The 20,839-nt window shown below is 38.5% G+C and overlaps 1 protein-coding gene across 1 annotated transcript; it reads left to right on the top strand.

The window, feature by feature from the left end:
• Nucleotides 1–14,413: 14,413 nt before the first annotated feature.
• On the top strand, nt 14,414–17,723 carry LOC147421636 (putative flavin-containing monooxygenase 1). Its single transcript, XM_086502917.1, has 5 exons — nt 14,414–15,061; nt 15,240–15,480; nt 15,583–15,761; nt 15,932–16,281; nt 16,901–17,723. Exons 1-5 carry the CDS (start codon nt 14,597–14,599, stop codon nt 17,238–17,240), a joined length of 1,575 nt encoding a protein of 524 aa, XP_086359043.1. The 5' UTR covers nt 14,414–14,596; the 3' UTR covers nt 17,241–17,723.
• Nucleotides 17,724–20,839: the final 3,116 nt, after the last annotated feature.

The raw sequence follows: 20,839 nt of genomic DNA, 5'->3' as shown, positions 1-20,839 counted from the left end.
GTAAATTACACCACAACACATCACAAGAAAAAAGCCACCCCAATCACTGTCTTAAGGCCAAGGGAGTCCTCTCCACCCTGTCGCCCTCTTACAGCATGTGGGATTTATGGCTAAATTGATAACAATACCCGGAGACAAGCTATCAAGAACTTAAATAAAACACCAAGACACTTACACATCATTATTGTCCATGACTTCACGTTGGAAGGGAGACAAGGTATCCATGCTTAGTCCAAATTCACCCTCCTTGCTTCAGCAAATGTTGGGCTTACACTAGTAGGAGAAATGATAGATTTCCTACTCTCAATTTAATGATCACTCTCTCTTACAATGGCAAAGAGTTCCCTTGCTAATCACCCCTAATACAACACATACATATGCCTAATGCCAATGAGATTCCACTCAAGAGCTCCTTCTCAAGAGGTTGAGCTTGGCTTCTCAAGCTATAGCATAGTGCTCTTTCTTCTCTTTTTTTGTGCTAGCTACACCCTCCTTTTATAGCAATTTTGAAGGCTAGGGTTACTCCTCTAACCATGGTTGGTTTAGATTTTCAGCAATTTACCTAATTTCTTTTGCTTGGAATTATCAAGAAGTTGGTGGGGAAAGAGAGAGGAGAGAAATGGAGGTGATAGGACTTTTCATAGTGGGTTAGTGTTAGTAGAGTTAGTATTAATTTACAAATGGAATTGGATATTTACAATGGGAGTATCCATGTAGGATACAAATAAGGAAGAAAAACTCTTAAGAGGTAAGAAAAGGTGGATTTCTTACAAGGTTGATGCTCCAAGTGTCTTGAGTAGGGCCAATTTTGACGCTTGTTGACGGTCCACTAGCTTTGACGATACATTTTTTCTCCACTCTTGACCTTCCTTGAGAGACAAGGTAATTGAAGCTGAGTAATCAACCACCATGATGCTGTATTTTAAGAGAAGAGGCTAAATTTTGTGGTTTTTTGATAGATATGGGTAATTTGGAGGAGGAAAAATGAGACTAGGTGGTCAATTTTGGAATGGAATTGTGTGTGGGAGGTATGAGTTCACCATGGTTTCTGTTATTCTTCAAGGTTGAGGAGAAGGTGAGTAGGGTGTAGAGAGGAGTGGTGAGAGAGGTGGGGATGATGAGTGGAGAAGTGTGTGTGAAAGAGGAAAATGATAAAGTGAAAGAGAGAGTGTGGCTGCATAGCATGGGAAAACTGGGGTCCACTAATAAAATCATAGCTCACAGCTCGTAGCTCAAAACAATATGAAAAAATTTGAGGCTAAAGTTCAGCCCACGAGCTACAAATTTTGTTTGTATCACCTTTTCAAATTCGAAGAGCAAGTGAACTTTAAAAATTCAGCAAAACAGACTATGTTTTTCCACTGCACAAAGTCCTTGTGGGGTCCTTCTTCGGATGATTCTTTTGAATACCTCCAAGAGTGAGCCCTCCATAGTGCATGTATGCATGCCCCCTACCCTTGACTTTATTTGGTAGGTCTATAATTGAAGATATTGTTGAGATCATGATATAAGTGAATAGTACAACTAAGAAAATCAAATATTGAGGGGTCTAAAAAATATGTACATGTCAAATATAAATAATATAAGTGGAAAAAATATAAAGGGGTCAAAAGAAATCTCTCTCATTCTGAGGCTACCATAAAAAGATAAGTATTTTTGGTGTTCTAATTTTTTAGAAAAAAAACAAAATAGATGTAGGAAGGGAAAAATCACAATAGTGAAAAAATATACACATAAATAAAACTAGTTTTTTTGGATTTTTGTTGGGGTGGAGTTACACCAAATATAAGAGAAGCTTACATGAAAATATTTTTATATGGAATAAAGAGTATGAAAAATGGTAAGAAAAATTGTGGTAATGGTGAGGCAATGTACAGAGCATAAATAACACACACCTAGGTAGAAATATTTAAATAAATACCAAAATAATTATGAAAAAATCTTTTATTTAGACCCTATATACAAAGAAATATTTACATACGCATGAGCCATAATATAATTATATTTTTTAATTTTTTTTAATTTTTTTGGCTCAACTAGCCCAATGACTAGCTAATTGAGGGTTTTTTATTTCAGTAAGGAGATATGGGAAAAGTCCCCTAACTCACACACACCTATATACAGTGAAAGGGTGAGGGTAACCATAGTGTTTGAGTGATTTGATAGGGTGAGATAACTCACTATGGCAATTACAGAGAGCCGAAAAACGGCTATCAATGTTTTGCCAACTTAGTATCCCCCATATTTGCAAGATAGAATTAGAAAACATAAATGTTGTCAAAGGTGAGGGGAAACTATCAAAATCATGTCATGATCTTAATCCATACACAATTGACATAATTCAAAGCAAACAACGATATATTATGATTGCAATCCATACATTGTATAGTAGAGTGGAGAACACACAAAGAGAGAGATGGAGAGAGGTTAATAGGCCAGGAGTGTGAGGGATGCTCATCACCCACAAGAACTAGACCCTGTTATGTGCGTTACATTATACACATAAACGATCACAACATATATGCAAACAACCCAGCTTGTGTGAGGTATGATCAACACAAGCCTTGAACGTTGTTGTAATGTTGATAGTTTAATCAATCAAATCCCTAATGAAGTGTGTGGAACACACATCACAACCATCAGTGGACAGTTTAAGAATCTTAGGTTGTGGTCAAACATTGCACATATTTACATCCAAGACAACACTAAGTCATCTACTAATGAGTGGCGTATCTACGGATCAAAAAGTAGAAGGGCAAGGCATGTCATGCTAAGATGAAGAGGGCATAGGTATGCATCTCTCCACTCTTAGGTAGACAAACAAAGTGTGTGAAACTCACAACACAAACTTCAGCCAACAACTTAACAATCTTAGATGTAGGCCAAATATCGTATGTATCTACATCCAAAATGACACCATGTCATCTAGTAATGAACAATGATATGTCTTTGGAGTTCAAAGCTCAAGAGTAAACAATGCATCACAGAGAGATGAAGAGAACATTAACTCTGCATCTCTCCACTCTCTGTTTGACAAGCAGAATTCTTGCATTTCTACGTGATATGAACGATGATTTGAGTTGATTCTAAATTGAGAAATCTATAGGTCACTCTGAAGTGAGAGGTGTAGCATCATGCCTACTGCACTCCACAAGTCGACCACTAAATTCTAACTCGGCCCTATGGTGAGAGATAGACTACTGCACCATACGAGTGAGAATCTAAGTCTGTCCTAAAACCCTTCTCTTCAATGAGTCAAGTGGCTGCAGAGCACGAGAAAAGAGATTAGTTTCTACTAACTTCTGGAGTGAGCCGGATGGCTACACACCACAAAGTGTTCTATAACTTGCAAGCCAACTCTGTGGTGAGAGAAAAACTACTGCACCATACGAGTCTGGCAACACACAAAAACAAGTTAGAACAAATGGAAACAACTTTAAAATTATACCTCAATAAACTCCACTTGTCTATTTCACTCTCAACTACAGTCTCTAGTTTCGACCAAAACCGGCGATCTTTATATAGGTGGTCTTTTCATTGAAATATCTTTCGATCAAAATATCTTTCAATCGAAAGATATTTGATGATTATTCGAGATTTTGGCGTATAATGACGTTTTATACTTTTTTTTTTAATTCGGGCGTATGAATGCAATGCAACTATGGAATTGCCATTAGCTACAGTGAGTATAATCTTTTTGAGTTCCTAAACTAGATAAGAGGCATTGTTGGCACAAGTGATAGTATTCCCATTAGAAACAACATCAAGAAAAGTGAATAAGTCATGACGAGATATAATGTGCTTTGTAGCACCACTGTCAAAATACCAGACATGTGAATTTGCAACCTCAATCATGCATGCATCAAGGACAAAAGGGTTGTACTAACACTACACACTAAATGCCATTTTGCATCAACAATAGAATTGTAGACTCCTACAATGGCGCCATTTGAAGAAAATTCACTTTCTTTCTTATGTGCCTGTTTGGCCTTTAGCATAGAATACTCATTGATCAGATGATCACCAACTGTGAAATTTCTACAAACTAACTTTTCATTTCCTTTTTGAGCACACTTTTCACATGCATTGCTATAGTATGGGAGGCATTTTCACAACCGGTTTGCTACCTGAAAAAGGAATGTTGGAAGACGTAGCAACATTGTTATTAACTATCTCTTCTTTGTGCAACACCAAAAGCCTGATCAATAGCACGTTCTTATAGCCTATATTTTGGGCATTGGGCTTGAATGAATCTCAGCCTTAGCTTCCTGTGCTAGCTAATTTGGGAATTCGGGGAGTGTTGCAACGGCTTTGCAAAGGGTTTTTTTTTGAGATAATGACATTTAATGCATGGCCATGTTTGATGGTTGGGTGTCATTATACATTAAGAAGAGAGTGCCATTGTTGGAGCACTATGGGGATGTTTTTCATTCTCCTCAAAGGGAAGTTGAAAATTGAGTTGTTGCAAGTATGGGCTTTCAAGGTTGTTGGAATAACATTATTGGCCATTGGGGCAGTGGGCTTGAAAGAAGCTCAAGAAGTTTAGGTTTTTGTCTTGACTGTATAGGATCGTGTCTCTCTAAAGTTGTGGAGGATAGGAAAACAACACACATGTTAATGACTTTTGCGACATGAATCGTTTATGGCTTACAATCTGATGCTCTCACTATAGTTCTTCGTGCGTTGGCTCTAGCATATTGGCTTGCATAGTAGCATATCTTGGTATGTTTTTACTTGGGATTGTACTATTTATCAGAAACTATATTGATTGTAGCCCCTCCCCCTGGCCACGTGGCAACATTTTGTGTGTTCGGCTAGCTTCAGGCAGTGCACTCTTGGCACGCACACACACACACACACACACACATAGAGAGAGAGAGAGAGAGAGAGAGAGAGAGAGAGAGAGAGAGAGAGAGAGAGGTCATCGTCGTGGATCTCTCGCTAGTTACAGACACATATAGTAGCGCATATCTTCATCAGCACTATCATTGTCAATCTGCAGCAACAAGATCAACAACAGCAACATCGGCAACAATAAAACCTTAATTATCATCAACAGCTAGTACATCAGTAGCATCAAGCTTACCCAAGTCCTGTATTTGGTGCCTCCTTTAGGAAGGGTTTGCTTAATCTCCAATCTTTGGACCATACAAGTTCTTTGAGTATTTGTTTAGGGAAGCTGGGTGTCATTGTATACATCAGGAGCGCCCAATACTTCATCATTGACACACCATGTCCTGGAGGTTGATACAACGTCAAGTCCTTTTGGCTTCCTTGGTCTCCTTCGCCTTCTTCTCTCATCCTCCATGGTCACTTTGTAACATGACTCCTTCTTTTTCCTTACCTTCCATGTCCACCTCATTTGAATTTGTCACCCCTACCACATGCACATTTGGATTTGGCAAAGGTGGAACTCCTTCCACTCCTTGTATAAGTGGTCTTGCTGCATTTGGCCTTTGTAGAAGCTGTGGTTGTTGACTAGTTCCTTCACCTGCATTCATCGAAGAATATATTGATAAAAAAAGTATATATAGCGGTAGCGCGCCTTGTTGAGACTAGTATTTATCACAAAGGGTATTCTATGTCAATAGTAGACTAAAAAAAATGAAAATTTCTTTAATTCAAAAATTATTGTAATTTAAAATAGTTTTAAAACATTTTGATTAAAATCACTTTAATGAATTTTTTAAATTTGATTGATTCTTTTTCTTAGGCTCAAATTATGTAAGCTTTGTATGTTGTGTAGAGCTAGCTCAAACTCTTACTCATACAGGGTGTTTATTTTTTAGGAGTCACTTGCTACGTGCTCAGTTTACTAACATGTGGAAGTGAATTAGTCATATAATTTAGAGATTTCCGTTGTGTGCAGAGTGTACTCTCACAAGAGGTTATCCGTCTCCAAAATATAATAGAATAGAGGTCGTTTTTATTTAGGTAGGTTTGATTTTAACATGCAGATCTTTCTCACCTCATGCATAGAAACTTTTTTGTCCTATGTAGAGCCATCATACTATGCTCTCACTAAAATCAAAATCTAGGAATCTCATGTCCAAATACATTGTTATTACATTATCTTTATTTGGATTGCTACATTTATTATACTGTCTGATCGTATATGTGCAACAACTACAGATAGATAAGCTTTCAAAGATCTACCGTGGTTTGTGAGAACTTCGTGTTTGCACTTCAGATAGATATGACAATCGTCAAGGTTTGCAATTAATCCTCATGTTCCAATGAGAATCAATTGCAAGAGTTGATCAATATTATTGATTATCGTAATGTGTGAAAGTGGTAAACTTGCATTTTAGATAAATCGATATAGTGCAACATGATGATGAGTTTTGTTTGTATTGTTTTAAATAAGTGATTAAGATTATCGATTATTGTAATGTGTGAAATCCAAAAGCTTGCACTTTAGATGAATCGATATAGTGCAATGTGAGCATTGTGATTGAAATGTTTTGTTTGAAGTGATAAAGTTATTTAGCGCATGAAAATATAATTTGATTGACATGATTTTATTGAAGAATGATAAAATTATCATTGTTTATTGTTAATTGATAATGTAGCACGAGTCTGATTGATAATGTGGACAGATTTTGATCACTATATTGATAGAGCATTGCTTGTGAAATTTTTTGCTTTGAATTAATTTTGACCTCAAAATTGACAAGTGGATTTGTTGATCTGGCAGTTTAAATTTATCTGTCAGCATGGTGAAAGGACATGAGTGGAGTTATGTCCACAAGCTGCATGCTCGAAAGAATACATCTCGATTGAAATGGAAGACCTGCAGAGCCATGAGGTCAATGGTAATGCAACCACAATCAAAGAGCATTTGTTTAATGTCCTTGGTAATGTATCCGACTATACGGCTCCGCTAAGAGATATTCATGCTAGATTGCCAAAGTATGGTCGCATAGTAGAGAAAATTCTTGCAACTAAAAATAAAAGTGCTAATGTCAAACAAGTTGCAACGGATGTTGAAATGTCTCTTGTCAATGAGAGGACAGAGCATGTGTCTGCGGAAGCAAATGATCACACTCTTGAGTCACCTCCTTTTCATGGACATGCTTCAACGTTAGCAGTTGCAAATCCTAGCTCAAATAAAGTTAATAAAGCATCATCCAATGGCCAAACACTGTATGAAGTGATAAATAGGCAATGGTTGCTTGAGTTTCACTTGAAATGGATGCAAGATTTTGTGGTGTGTGGTATACCATTCAATGCTATGCACAACCCCATATTTCAAGATGCTTTAATGAGCACAACCAAAAAGGGTTTGTGCTTCTTGATTATAATAAGATCCACACAGAGTATCTAGATAAAGTGAAAGACAGTACTGAAGCCATTCTCAAGCGCACAGTGGTGGACTTTGTTCCTACATATGGTAGCACCATAGCGTTCGTTGGATGGACCAACTGTCAGAAGAAGCCGCTCATCAATGTGATGCTTATCAACCCTAGAGTGTCTATGCTTGTAGAAGCCATTGACACCTCTTTAAAAGAGAAGACCAATGATTATCTAGCAAGGATATATGAGCGCGCTGTAGAAAAGGTAGGTGGGCCAAAGAATGTGACTGCAATTGTCACAGATAATGCATCCAATTACAAGGTTGTAGGGAGGGCTATCCAAGTTAAGTACCCAGAGTTTACTTGGGTGCCATGTGCCGCACATACTCTTAATTTTCTATTAAAAGACATTAATAAAATGGCCTTCATAAAACAAACACTCCTAAATGAAAATCATGTGATGAAATTTATTAGAGAGCATCAATTTTTGTATGCTCTTTTTTGAATAAAATCACCCAGCAAAACTTTGGATACATTTCGTGCGACAAAGTTTGCAACCGCATACTATGTTCTTCCCACCTTGCAAGAAGTGAAGCCTTGTTTGATTGAAACAGTAGCCGATAGATGATGGGATGCTTGGCTCAACAAGTATCCTAGCTACCAAGAGACAACTACAAGATGTGCATAGCTTGTGAACTCGCAAGTTTTTTGGCTCAATGTAGAGATAATTGTCACCTTGGCCAAACCATTTGTAGATCTTTTGCGAATAGTCAACAAAGACTCTTTCATCTTTGGTCGAGTTTATTGGTATATGTCAGAGGCATTACACAAAGTAAGAGAGCATGCTGGCTTTGGTGCAAAGGACGAAGCTTCCATAGTCACATCTGCCAACAAGCGATGGGTGCAATTGCATACGCCGTTGCATGGTGTTGTATTTGTATTAGATCCCAAACTTCAAATGCACCAACAATCAGCCAACAAAGAAGTCACGAGTGACTTCAAAATAGTCTGCATTCAACTAGAGGGACAAGGGGATGGGAAAGCTACTTTTCATTAGTGAGTTGATTATGCTAATAGAACTGGGATGTTCTAGGATCCATGGCATATAGATGCCATTGCACACAGAAGTGCGTCTCTATGGTGGAAGGAGTATGGTGGGGAGAAAGTGGAGCTGCAACATGTTGCTATTAGGGTTCTATCTATTGCAGCATCAAGTGGAAGCTGTGAGAGAAATTGGTCGGCTTTTGACTTTATGCATACCAAGAAATGAAACCGGCTTCACCCTAAACATGCTGTTCTGATTTGGTTTATCTTTTCTGCAACATGAGACTTATCCATAAGCCAATGAACATTGCTTCAAGAGAAGCACAAAAGTATTACGGTGTCTTTTAAACCCATGAAGCTATAGATGTGGAAGTAGACGATGCCTATGATATGGAATAGGAGATAGCTTCAGAATGCTCCAATATGGATGAAATAGATGATATGATTGGTGTGTTTGATGGAGATGAAGATGTATGACTAAAGGCCATGGCGATGTGAAAGGTGAACATCTTGTAGTGTAACATGGCGATGTGTCAAAACACCGGATTTGCAAATTGAAATTCAATCGAAAGTTGATACCTAATTGGAAAAATTTTCAACAAATCGCGCATATAGATAGTTGTAATTGGGTATTTCAAGCATTCAAATCAAGGTAATCGCTAAATCTGGTGGATTTGTGAAGATGGATATGCCAGGAGATCAGAAAAAGAAAATTTTGTAAGAGATTGGCTAAGCGGATATTATGATTCGATATTGGAGTGCTCTAAAGAAGCTTTGGAAGAAGGGGCTTGGGCTTAAGGGAATAAAAGTGAGAATAAAGGCTTTTGTTTGTGCTCTTAAAGGAGCTACATATTGTATTTGCAAAGCCATGGAAGTTCTACCATGAGATAAGTTCTACCATGAGATTTTAAAGCTTCAAGGCTCAAAAATTCAATGGCTTGAGGAATCTGATCTCAAGTACTGAAAAAGGTTTATTGGTGAGCTTGCATTCAAAATTTGAGAATTTTCAATTATGCATCCTACCGCTCATACATGTATTTTCTTGAGGGGATAACCAAGTAATCAACCTTGGGCTTCTTCAGTCTTTTTCTACATTGAAGAGCTTGTCGGCACATTATTGCAGGAACTAACCCTTGCACCACTATCAACCAACAGGTCACCCAAGGTTCGTAATTTTTTTTTCTTCATGCTCACATGCCAAAATTTCTCCTATTAGTTGCCATCATCCCAACTCCCATCATGCATTGTCGTTATCTACTCTACGGCTCTCTGTCTAAGTTGCATTGCACGCTATACGAATTGAATGGAATACTCCTTAAACGAACATATATACAACACCATCAATTAAATGGATGTATATTATGGTTCCACATAAGCAAAATCATTGTATTGTTTAATTTCTTAGTAGTTTGATCGAAATATAATTCAATCAATATATATTTCGATCGATATATACATTGTTCTATATTAACATGAACAACAAGCATTTCTCCATTGTGGGCTTCTTTATTGAACAAGTTGCCTTGAGTTCAACCTAAAAGTGAACTCTAAAACCCCAAATAAAGCTTTTAGTTTTAATAGAGCTTTTAGTTGGAAGTAAGGCCTATTTTAGTAAAATATAAAATATAAAATTGAGTTTAAATTTTGATATTTAGATAAATTGATTAATATGTTTTGTGTAGAGGAAACTAGTTAGAGTGAATTTAGTATACACAAACCATCTGTAGAAAAATTTACACTTAGAAGTAATTTAATATAATTTAAATCAGTAGTTACTTCTTTGTGTAGAGTCATGCTCACACTTAAAAGTAACTTTAGTAGACTTATATCGTGATTGTCTCCCAAGTGTAGAGCAATGCTCACAATAGAGGTGATTTTTATAAGCAGAATAGTGATCGCTTGCCTTGTGTAGAGGTTGACTCACATTTGGTAGTGATTTAAGCACGGTAGCTAAAAGTTACCTCCCACGTTAGAGATTGCTCACACCTAAAGGTCATTTAAGTAGATTTAGGAGATTGTCTATTATGTGCAGAGTTTATTTACATTTGAAAGCTATATAGATGTAAATTAGGCGATTCTTTGTCATGTGTAGAGTGAAAGCTCACATTGAAAAGTATTATTTAAGATGTAAAAAAACAAAACAAAATGAAATGCTTATGCATTTGTTTATGGACATTGTAAATCTTTGTTGATTTTTAAATAGGAAAGCAATGGTGATGATTTGATTTTTAAATAGAGTAGCCATTATTTGTACAGATTGAAACTAGTTTGAGATGTAATGTCGATACATAGTTTTGTTATGCTCACAAACCTTAACGAGGTTGAGGACTTTGATAGTTTGTTATGCTCACATACCTCAACGAGGTTGAGGTGTCAATATTCTGGCCACAAATTTATCGAGAATGCACACATGATAAAAGAATATGTGTTCAAAATACTTGGAAATGTGCTAGCTTGCAACCCCCCTCTCCCCCCTCCAAAGGTAATGCTGAAAATTTTTGTGAATGTGCGCTCAAGGCAAAGAGAATACTTATCGAAGGAAAAAAGGTCAGTCCAAAAATACTCTATACACTGAGGGATGTGGTGATGATTTTGGAAGATAAAGTAAGCCAGCTCTCCGTGAGAGTAGAAGAGGGTGAGAAATTCTTCCTGCTACTACTGCATACAATCAACCATATGATGGTTCAAACCCCACACCTACCACTTCCCATTTAAAATGATGTGATGTAGCATTAGTCGGTGGTCAGCAGGCGTATAGTACTTCTACTTTACATCAAGCATTTGACAAGCTATGGCTACTTGAGCTACATCTCAAGTAGAATTAGGCTTTTTATTGCTTGCAGAATCCCCTTTAATGTAATTTGTAATCCTATCTTCAAGGATGATTTCATGAGCACATCGAATAAAGGATTTGTGGCACTTGATTATAACAAGATGCGTACATAATATTTATATAAATTCAAGGCTTCATTAGAGAGTTTTTTGAAGTGCACAGTGCTTGAGTACATGCTACATTACGGATGTACAATTCCTATGATGGATGGACAATTTTTTTAAAAGAAAAGCCCTTGATAAATGTGATGTTGATTTGTCCTAGGGATCCATTTTCATTGAAGCAATTAATACATTCTTGAACGAGTAAACAAGCAATTTTCTAGCAGGCAAATATGAGTGTGCAATTCAAAAAGCTAGTGGAACCAAAAATGTTACTATCATTGTCATAGACAATGCAGCTAACTACAAAGGTGCAGGGCGTGCAATCAAAATCAAGTATCCAGGACTGACCTAGATTCCATGTGCTATCCACACCCCGGGGGGTTCACTATGTGTAAAACTACCATATCACGTGCGTTCAAGACATGTTTATAAAACCCCTTATCTTTGAATTTTGTTAAGAATATAATGTACCCTTTTCTTTTAAAATCTATAATTTTTTTTCAAGTTTGAAAAAATAATGCCCTTCTGTATATATATTTCTGTAAGTTTCAAGAATTTTAAATACCCTTCTGTTGAACTCACGTGATAGGTTACATTTTTATTAGGTGACCTCTCTGGGATCCACACTTTGAATTTTCTTCTCAAAGAATTTGGAAAATTGTTGTCAATGAGACAACCTTCAATAGACGCTAATCATGTCGTCAAGTTCATTACAGAGCATGCCTTTACTTATACTCTATTTAGAGCTAAATCATGGCAAGAATTTGCAGGTTTTTTGTGAAACACAATTTGCAACAGCGTATTACATTCTTGAAACATTGCAAGATGTTAAGCCGACCCTTTGTGAAACAAATTTAAACAGAAGATGGGATATTTCAATTGACAAGTTTCCTCGCTATGAACCAGCAACCACTAAGTTCTTTTAGCTTGTGAACTCTCATGTGTCTTGGGAAATGTGGGAAAATTTTTCAATTTTATAGAGCCCTTAGTGCATCTAGGTGCACTTGGTTGACAAAGATGTGTTCATATTTGGATAGGTCTATTTGGTACATGCATGAGGCTTCTTTGCAAGCTGAAAGAGAGTATGTCATTTGCAGTACGAGAGAAAAACATGATGTTTTCTTTTACTGAAAAATTTTGGAATCAATTACACACCCCTTTACATGGAGAATGCTTTGTGCTGGTCTAAAGTTTCAAATGCACAATCAATTTGCTAATAATGAGGTCATCAATAATTTCAACAAAGTGTGTGCTCAATTATTGGGTGATGCAGATGGTAGGGTAGCTTACACGTAGAAGATAGTTTACACCAACAGACAAGGAATGCTTGGAGATACAGAATAGCATTTGAAATTAAGAGGATCTTCTTTTTTCTAAAAAAGTAACGCATCCCTAGATTTTCACATAGCTCTTACATGCATATGTCACTTAGATGTTCTAGATTGTCAATGCATCTTGAACCCATATCAAGTTTGCCTCTAAAGAATGAAGTTCCCAAATGAGTGAAGACGCTCCTAAAAATTGAGCTCGTGAAAACTTCGATTTTTGGACATCCCTAGAACACGTGCGTGTGTGAGAAACTCAACTGGGTGATTGCATCTGACACAAGCACCTTTGGAAAGACCTCTAGCTTTGGCTTTATCTCTAGTTGGGATGAGACCAAAAAGCACTTTTTCTCTCTCCCCCCATTTGGCCTTCTAGATGTTAACTACTACTTGACTCCATTTGCCTGTAGCCCACTTTTGGGACCAGATCCTATTGAGGTTCTCAATCCACTCTCCAAATAGCAAAGCTTCTTCATAGATGGATTTTGTCTTAGGCGAGTAGAATAGCCTTTCATCAGGCCACTTCCAAGCTTTCCAATCAAGGGGCTAGAGCAAAGGGGCAAGATAAGGTTAGAGATTTTTTCCAAGAGCCTTCCGATGAGGATCTCCTCTTGGAGAGAGAGATTTCCGCATTGTCAGATGGTCCAAGGGATGCCAATCACCTCTTTGATGATCCAAAGAGAATCTAGGGTGTTAGGATCGGGTGGTGCAATTAGCTCATGGGGGTTTGAAGAGGAAAGTAGCCATAGCTACACACACAATAGAGAGAGAGGGAAAGAGAGAGAGAGAGGGAGAGACTCACACTCAATACTCAATAGACTATAATGTACAATACAATATCTTTACAGCATAGCATAGAACATATGATACATAGAAGCCTTTTCATTGAGCCTATTAATGCAGCCTTGGAAGCCTAACAAGCAGGAAAAACAGATTTCCAGTGCCTCGGGCAGAAGATCTGTTTGATAAGATACAAGGCTCTACCTACTTTAGTAGGATTGACCTTAAGAGTGGCTATCATCAAATAAGGATAGTGGATGAAGATATCCTAAAGACCGCGTTTCGCACAACGTTTGGTCTTTATGAATATCTAGTCATGCCTTTTGGCTTGACTAATGCACCAGCTACGTTCAACCATCTAATGGAGAAAATTTTTAGACCTTATCATAAATTCACTGGAATGTTCTTTGATGATATCATCATCTACTCCAAGTCTTTGGGGGAACATAAGCAAAATCTCCAAGTGAACGGCATGCTTAGTTTGTAAGATCTTTTTGACGATGACACATACTTTTCTTACCAATGCAAAAGAATCAATTGATAGGTTACTACTTGCATGTAATTCCCCACAAGCAACTAGCCATGCTTGGTTGGCCTTGTCATAGCAATTTAAATTTTAGTGATATATTTTTATGAACAAAGAATACATCAAGATGAAACATATCCACAAATTTTATGAAAAATACTTTAAATGAAAAAATTAGATTGTTTTTGTTGTTGTTGCTTAGATAAAACTAAATTATTATTGTTTTTATTTTTGAAAAGTGTTCCTTGAGATCGTTGTGGGTGCATATTGTTACTGTAATTGTTATGCGACCACGTCGTAGTGTTTCATGAGACAAAATCTCATTAGGCTAACCAAGTAAACATCCCATTTGTCTAGTGAAACACCGCGACCACATTGCGATGTTTCATTAGACAAAATCTCATTAGGCTAACCAAGTAAACGATGAAGGGGGGCATGCGCAATGAGGTTATATACCTCCTTTGACGAGTCTTGGGATGATTTATTACTTACAAGGAAGGTGCTCATACTACGATCAAGACCAGGTCGCGGGGATGAAACCACCGTCAAAGCTCACCTGAGAACGTTTCCTATGAGCATTTCCTTTGACTGCGTATGCTTTATTCCTCCTCATACTTCTCAAACTCATTTGAGTTCACTGTGTTTAAGTAGTGGGTCTTGCTTAACTACCCATTGCACATCACATACACATGGAACCTCCCCTGAGAGAAGTGGGCATTATCGGAGCTGGTATGACAGGGCTATGTGCATGCAAGCATCTATTGCAGCATGGTTTCAAGCCCACTGTGTTAGAAGCCCGAGATTGCGTCGGCGGCATTTGGCGCTACACTTGCTCCATCACCAAGCTCCAAACCTCAAGAGATGGTTACCAATTCTCAGATTTTCTCTGGCCCCAGGGTACCCCTCTTAACCCCCACAATGAGCAAGTAGTAGACTACTTGGAAAGCTATGCCAACCACTTTCAAATAAAAGACAGGATCCTCTTCAACTGCAAAGTAGTGGAGATTAAGTCCATGAAGATGAACGAGGCTCCTATGCAGAGCGGACTTTGGGGCAGCAATGGGACTGCTTTTGATGACGCAAGTGAACGTAAGGTCTGGCAAGTGCTCGTCCACAGGCGAAAATCCCCAGTGGATGATGAGGTCCATGAAGAGGTTAGGATTTTCCTCTTCAGTGGAAGCTGTCTAAGAAATGTTGTGTTCTTATTGTTTGATTTCTATTGAGATAGGCAATGAGTGATGTTGGTGTTGTAATTTTGGTCTTCCTCTTAATCAGTGTAAGCAGCAAGAAAAGAGGTTTTTTGTGATATTAAGAAGAAGCTGATGTTTGCAGTGGCTCCAATTCGACTTCTTGGTGATTTGCGTGGGTCGATTTGGGGATCGTCCCAAATATCCAGAATTTCCCCCGGATGGAGGGCCCGAATTCTTTTCAGGCAAGGTGCTGCATTCTATGGAGTATGGGATGATGGATAATCAAGCTGCCCGTCAGATGCTAACTGGAAAACGCGTAGTCTCTGTTGGATTCATGAAATCCGCCATTGAAATTGCCTTGGAAGCTAGTATGGAAAATCAAGGTTTGTAAACTGGCTTTCATATTGCACATATTCCTGACATTTTTTTGATATTGTGGCACTATGTATTTCTTACCTTTCTGTCTTGTATACAAAAATTTTCAGGTCCTCTCGGTCATCCATGCCATCTCATATACAGGACCTCAAACTGGGTTTTTGTTAACAAGAAGTTTTTTGGAAAGCTTGTATCGCTCTTCTTTTTCACTCGGTTTTCAGAGCTGATGAATCGAAAACCAGGCCAAGGTTGGCTTTTGGACATATTGTCCACTTGTCTGTCACCCCTGGTACGCTTGGAACAACTTTGCTCTTGTGCGTCCCTTGCATTGGTTAGAGACAGACACATTCAAGTGTGTATTATCAATAAATGTAGCATTATAGACTCATTAATTAGCCACTATACTTGGTATAGGTTATCGGTTTGTACTCATAAATGCACTTGCTAAATGGCACACAGAAATGGGCATGTTCCAAATTTATCGAGCTGTACCTTCTGCTTCATCTACCTCTCCAGAGGTATGGACTTGTGCCGAAGCATTCTTTTTCAAAACATGCTTATTCATGCAAATCTTATCTTTTGCCGGACGAATTCTTCCCGAGTGTCGACAAAGGTGAAATCATTCTTCACAAGACAAGTCAGTGGAACTTTCGCAAAGATGGGATTGTCCTCCACGATGGTACCTTCATTCCAGCAGATATTGTCATCTTGGGCACAGGATATGACAGCCATAAGAAGCTTTTATCTATGGTTCCTGATGAATATTCATCGTCATTGCTGGATCCTTCTGGCGTGGTACCGCTATACAGGTAATTTGTTTGGCCTCTTTATTTTGGCGTCATATGAAGTGCTGTTTGCGGAATTTGTTGCTCAACATCGATACCAAACGTCCCTTACAGAAAACGGTGTAGAGAGCTAAAGCTATACAGGAACATCAGGTTACAAGATAATTATAAGGCTCCTCCTAAGAGAAGGATTTGAGCACAAAATGAGACAAAAGTTTTATGAACCTAGTTTTAAGAGAGGAATTCTTGTTGGATGGAATTCTTGCTTGTAAATGACTCATGAAAAGATATGCCACCATAACCTGGGTTTTAGAGGCAGTCATGGGAGGAAGTGATGGCTAACGCCTGTCAACTTCAAAAGTACAGGCTAGTTGAGGGTTAAAGGGGAGGGGGTAATGCCTAATGACTGCTCAAAAGCACAAAAGAGGGCAAAAGTCCAATGGGGAATGGCCCGTTCCTCGCAGTAAGCACAGAATTCCTCTCTCATCAGTAGGTATTTAGATGGCCTCATGTTTGTGCAATTCTTCTTTCTTCATAATGCATTTGCCTCCCGTTCTTAACCATTTCACTATAGAAGGGCATGTTATGGCACTTTCTGATATCTCCATGTGTGTGCTAACTTTTGGTTCTGTTTGGGACACAGGGGTACTATTCATCCAAGAATACCACACATGGCCATTCTTGGCTATCAGCTCAAGTTCTCTCATATACATTCTTCAGAAATGAGTGCACGGTGGCTAGCTTATTTTCTCAAGGGCAGAGTGTGTGTACCAAATGTGATGGAGATGGAGAAGGATGCTCAAGAGTGGATCAAGCACATGCGCTCAGTTTCTCCGTTTCCTCATCAAGCTTGCCTTGGATCAGCTGGCATATGGCATTCTGATGAGATGTGTAGAGACATGGGGTGGAACCCTTGGAGGAAAAAAGGCTTGTACCAGGAGTTCTTCAGTCCATACAGCAATATGGACTATAAGGACAAATAAACATATCTTTTCTGAAGAAACAAAGTGAAAACTCACGATGGCCTACATGAGAGAATGAAAAAACTTGGCATCACCAACATTAGCATATTTAAGCCGACGCCATTACCCGTCATTATTGAATGACACAGATTACGCAAGTGTGAGCCATTTTTCATAGAAATAGGAAAACCAATGTCAACTATTTCTCACAGTGGCCTACACATACAAAGATGATGCTTAGTTAGTGCCTCTCTTACAAGGAGGAAGAAAAAAAGTTTGCCATCATTAAGTTGCCATGTGGCTCTAATCCACAAGCTTTATCGAACGGTCCAAAATTGCTCCTACGACTTCAATGCTTTACTAGGGCCTTATGTATGCCAAAAATGCAAAGGATGATGTTTATATTGATCTAAAAAAATGGGTAAAATTGATGTTTATATTGGTAAAATGTCATCCTCTTTTATCCGCGAAATAGTTGGTGGTTTCTAGTGCTCCCTCTTGGGAGTTTAATGAGTGTATGCATTATCAACTCCTCTGACCTTTCATGACTAATGTGAGAATTTTTTTCTCCTCTTTTTGTGCAAATCCTCACCACTAACCATGAAAAATGGTCTATGAGCTTATAGCAAGATAGCAAGGGTTGCAAAATATTGTCCACTAAAACATCTCAACTAACCATGATACCTTGCTTGCGAATGATATAATTTTAGCCTTTGCTTTTTGTAATGTATCACCAAAAGTGCAATTCACAATTTTATTTTCTTAGTCTGAGTTGTTTCTCTCACACCAAAACATAGACCAAGCGATTGTAGACATGCAAGTAACCAAATAGAAGGCTTCTTGCCATGCCAAGCTTCATATGGAGTGACCAATGACAAATCTATAGTCACAATTTTATTTAGAATATAAGTGAGGACTATGGAACAATTTTGAATCACTTTTCTGACCAATGGATCAAACGATCTAGCTTGGAGACCAGGTAAATATTGAAAAGATTATTGGCCGATAAACATGACCAATCTAATTGCTCTGATTTGATTTGGAGAGTTCATAAAGTGAGTTTCATTTCAAAATAGAGTGAGATTGAGGGAAGCATTTATTGTATTAATTCAATGAGACTCTATGAGGGGTATTGGGGCAATGTCTATGATAATTTTGTGAGTTATGAGCTAGTGAACAAGAGGATTAGCAAGGGAAATTTCAAACAACCGTCCCAAGAAACTTATGTCATTACGTCAAGCTTTCACTTGTGAACACATAGAGGTAGATGACACTTCAAGTGGACAATCCACAAGGGAGATACAAGCATTAGAAGAAAGAGGAAGAGCACATAGTGCTCAAAGAAAGAAAGGCATGAGTCATTAATTAAAATTCATTTTTTTTCTACAAAAGTTGGCTTTTGTATCTTAGACAAAGTTTAAAATGAGAAACTGGCTCAACTTTGGGACTTTATATCATATATGGGTAATGCTTAATTACAAATTGGAAGCTCATAGCCCCAATACCAACTTTACAACTCCGTAAGAATAATCAAAAGTACAAGATTGGACATGTTGGATTTATATTCAGAAATGAGATGAAATTACAACATTTGAGCTCAAAATAAAGTAACTTTGTTAGCTTCGTGCTAACAAAGTCTTCTAATGGCAAAGAGCAACAACTATATGAGTCTATCTTGGAAGAGGGTATCCAAAGAGTCCTTGACGTAGATGTTAACCTTCACGGACACCCTATCACCTTCCACGGACGCCTTATTATTTATTTGATTGGGTCATGGACCAGGCTTGTCTGTCCAATAGGTGTGTACGTGATTGCTGATGAGAGGCACACCACTTATCTTATTTTTACAGTATTTTTGCAACGGCTGGCCACTGTGGGCATCCATGTGTGAATGGGTCAAACTCTTATAAAAGGTCTATTTTGATCTGAAATCCTCATTCTTGAAGGTGCAAGCTAAGAAGTGCTCTTTCTCTACCTATGTCTTCTCCTCCTTCGTGTGCTCACGTGTGTACGTGTGTGTATATATTCTTGATTGAGAGAGAGAGAGAGAGAGAGAGAGAGAGAGAGAGAGAGAGAGAGTAATTGAGCATTGCGGTGGCATCGGCAACAGCGAGGCGGTTGAGTGCGGCGGCGATGACGGCTCCTTCTTCTTCGCGGCACAGGATCCTTCACGACGGAAGCATTGAGTTGTGAGTGACACACCCTTGTCCCTTTGAGCTTGCTAAGACTGTTTAGTTGTGTGCTTACAACCATTCGTGGCTCACACACGATGTTTTGGCAAGTTCCCAACCTTCGACACGTGCAACAAAGTGCACATTTTTGGCGCCGTTTTTCGGGGACTGCCTTGCACTAAGCTTGGGCAGCACTTAGTGCTATCTCTTGAAGCTATTCACTTCTGTCATTGCTGGTTTTGTTTGATTTTGTGTAGATCTGTTAGTGGCTGTAGGTGCAGGTTTAACAAGATTTGTTAGCTCTATTAAGTGCTGCAGTGTACATGTTTTGTTAGATCTGTAATGTGCAGGTGTTAGCAGATGTGTTAGTTAATGTAAATTTGTAATGTGTAGTAGACAGTGAGTAGATTGAGTACTTTGTGAGTGAGCAGTTTTGTTGTGTTAGGAAGTGTAGACAGTATGCAGTTCCGTATTAGACAGTGTTTGTGTAGTGTTAATTAGCATTAATTAGCACTGTTAGCTGTAAGCAGGTTACACAGAGATGCTAGGAGCTGCTATGTGTGTGCATGAGCTCGACGCCCATGTGTAGAATTATCCAAAGTTGAAAAAGTTTTTTTTGTTTAAAAAAGGAAGGACCGGGATCATTTCTCGAAGCTCGAAGCACAAGCCCCCGAGCCTAAACCCAAGCCTCAGTCCTCAGTCTTATGATATAGTATACATACTACTATATATATAAAGAATAGGACCTCAAGTTAAGGGAGGGCATGTGGGACAAGTTCCTCAAGTCCTCCACCATTCCCTTCACAGTCACCCTTTGGACTTACTAATTTTAGCATTCTTTCCGATTAGGAAAATACTATTTTTATAATTTCGAGGGCTTTACGTAACTGAATCGGGGGTTGTAAAGAACGACACATTCCTCTAGCCAAGACGCTCGTTTTGAGCTATCACACGCTATATTCCATGGTTAGGTTAGAAAAAAGGATCATAAAAACAAAAAAATTGAAGATAAATTTGGGTTGCAAACGCCTAAAAAACTAGGTTAGCGACCTTCACGGGCACTCACCACCACTTCTAGAGTGTTGATGTCACATGCACCTACGCTCTGGTCGTGTGCTAGAGGAAAATCACATAGAGCGTGTCTCCGTTTACGCGATGTCAGGGGATATATGTTCGCTACGTGAGCCGGGCAGGCGCCAGGCCTCTAGCTGTGGGAGGTGTGAAAGAGAGAGAACAAGAACAACTGATGCTACTGACACTGGCAATTACTATACCCGTCAATTAATTGATTAATACATTTGAGTACAACTTAACCCTTAACCAATGTGGGCTGTTAACAGCACCGGCACTTGGATCGTCTGCTAACAAGGAGTTTAAGCTCCCGCTTTATAGAATTAAGCGGGCCGTTAACGACACCGGGCTTAACAAAATGATTAATCAAACATTGGC

This window comes from Adiantum capillus-veneris, chromosome 27, assembly GCF_014529385.1.
Source record: "Adiantum capillus-veneris isolate H3 chromosome 27, ASM1452938v2, whole genome shotgun sequence".
Lineage (NCBI taxonomy): Eukaryota > Viridiplantae > Streptophyta > Polypodiopsida > Polypodiales > Pteridaceae > Adiantum > Adiantum capillus-veneris.
The sequence above is the reverse complement of the archived record's forward strand: the minus strand, read 5'-3'. Positions and strand labels throughout refer to the sequence as shown.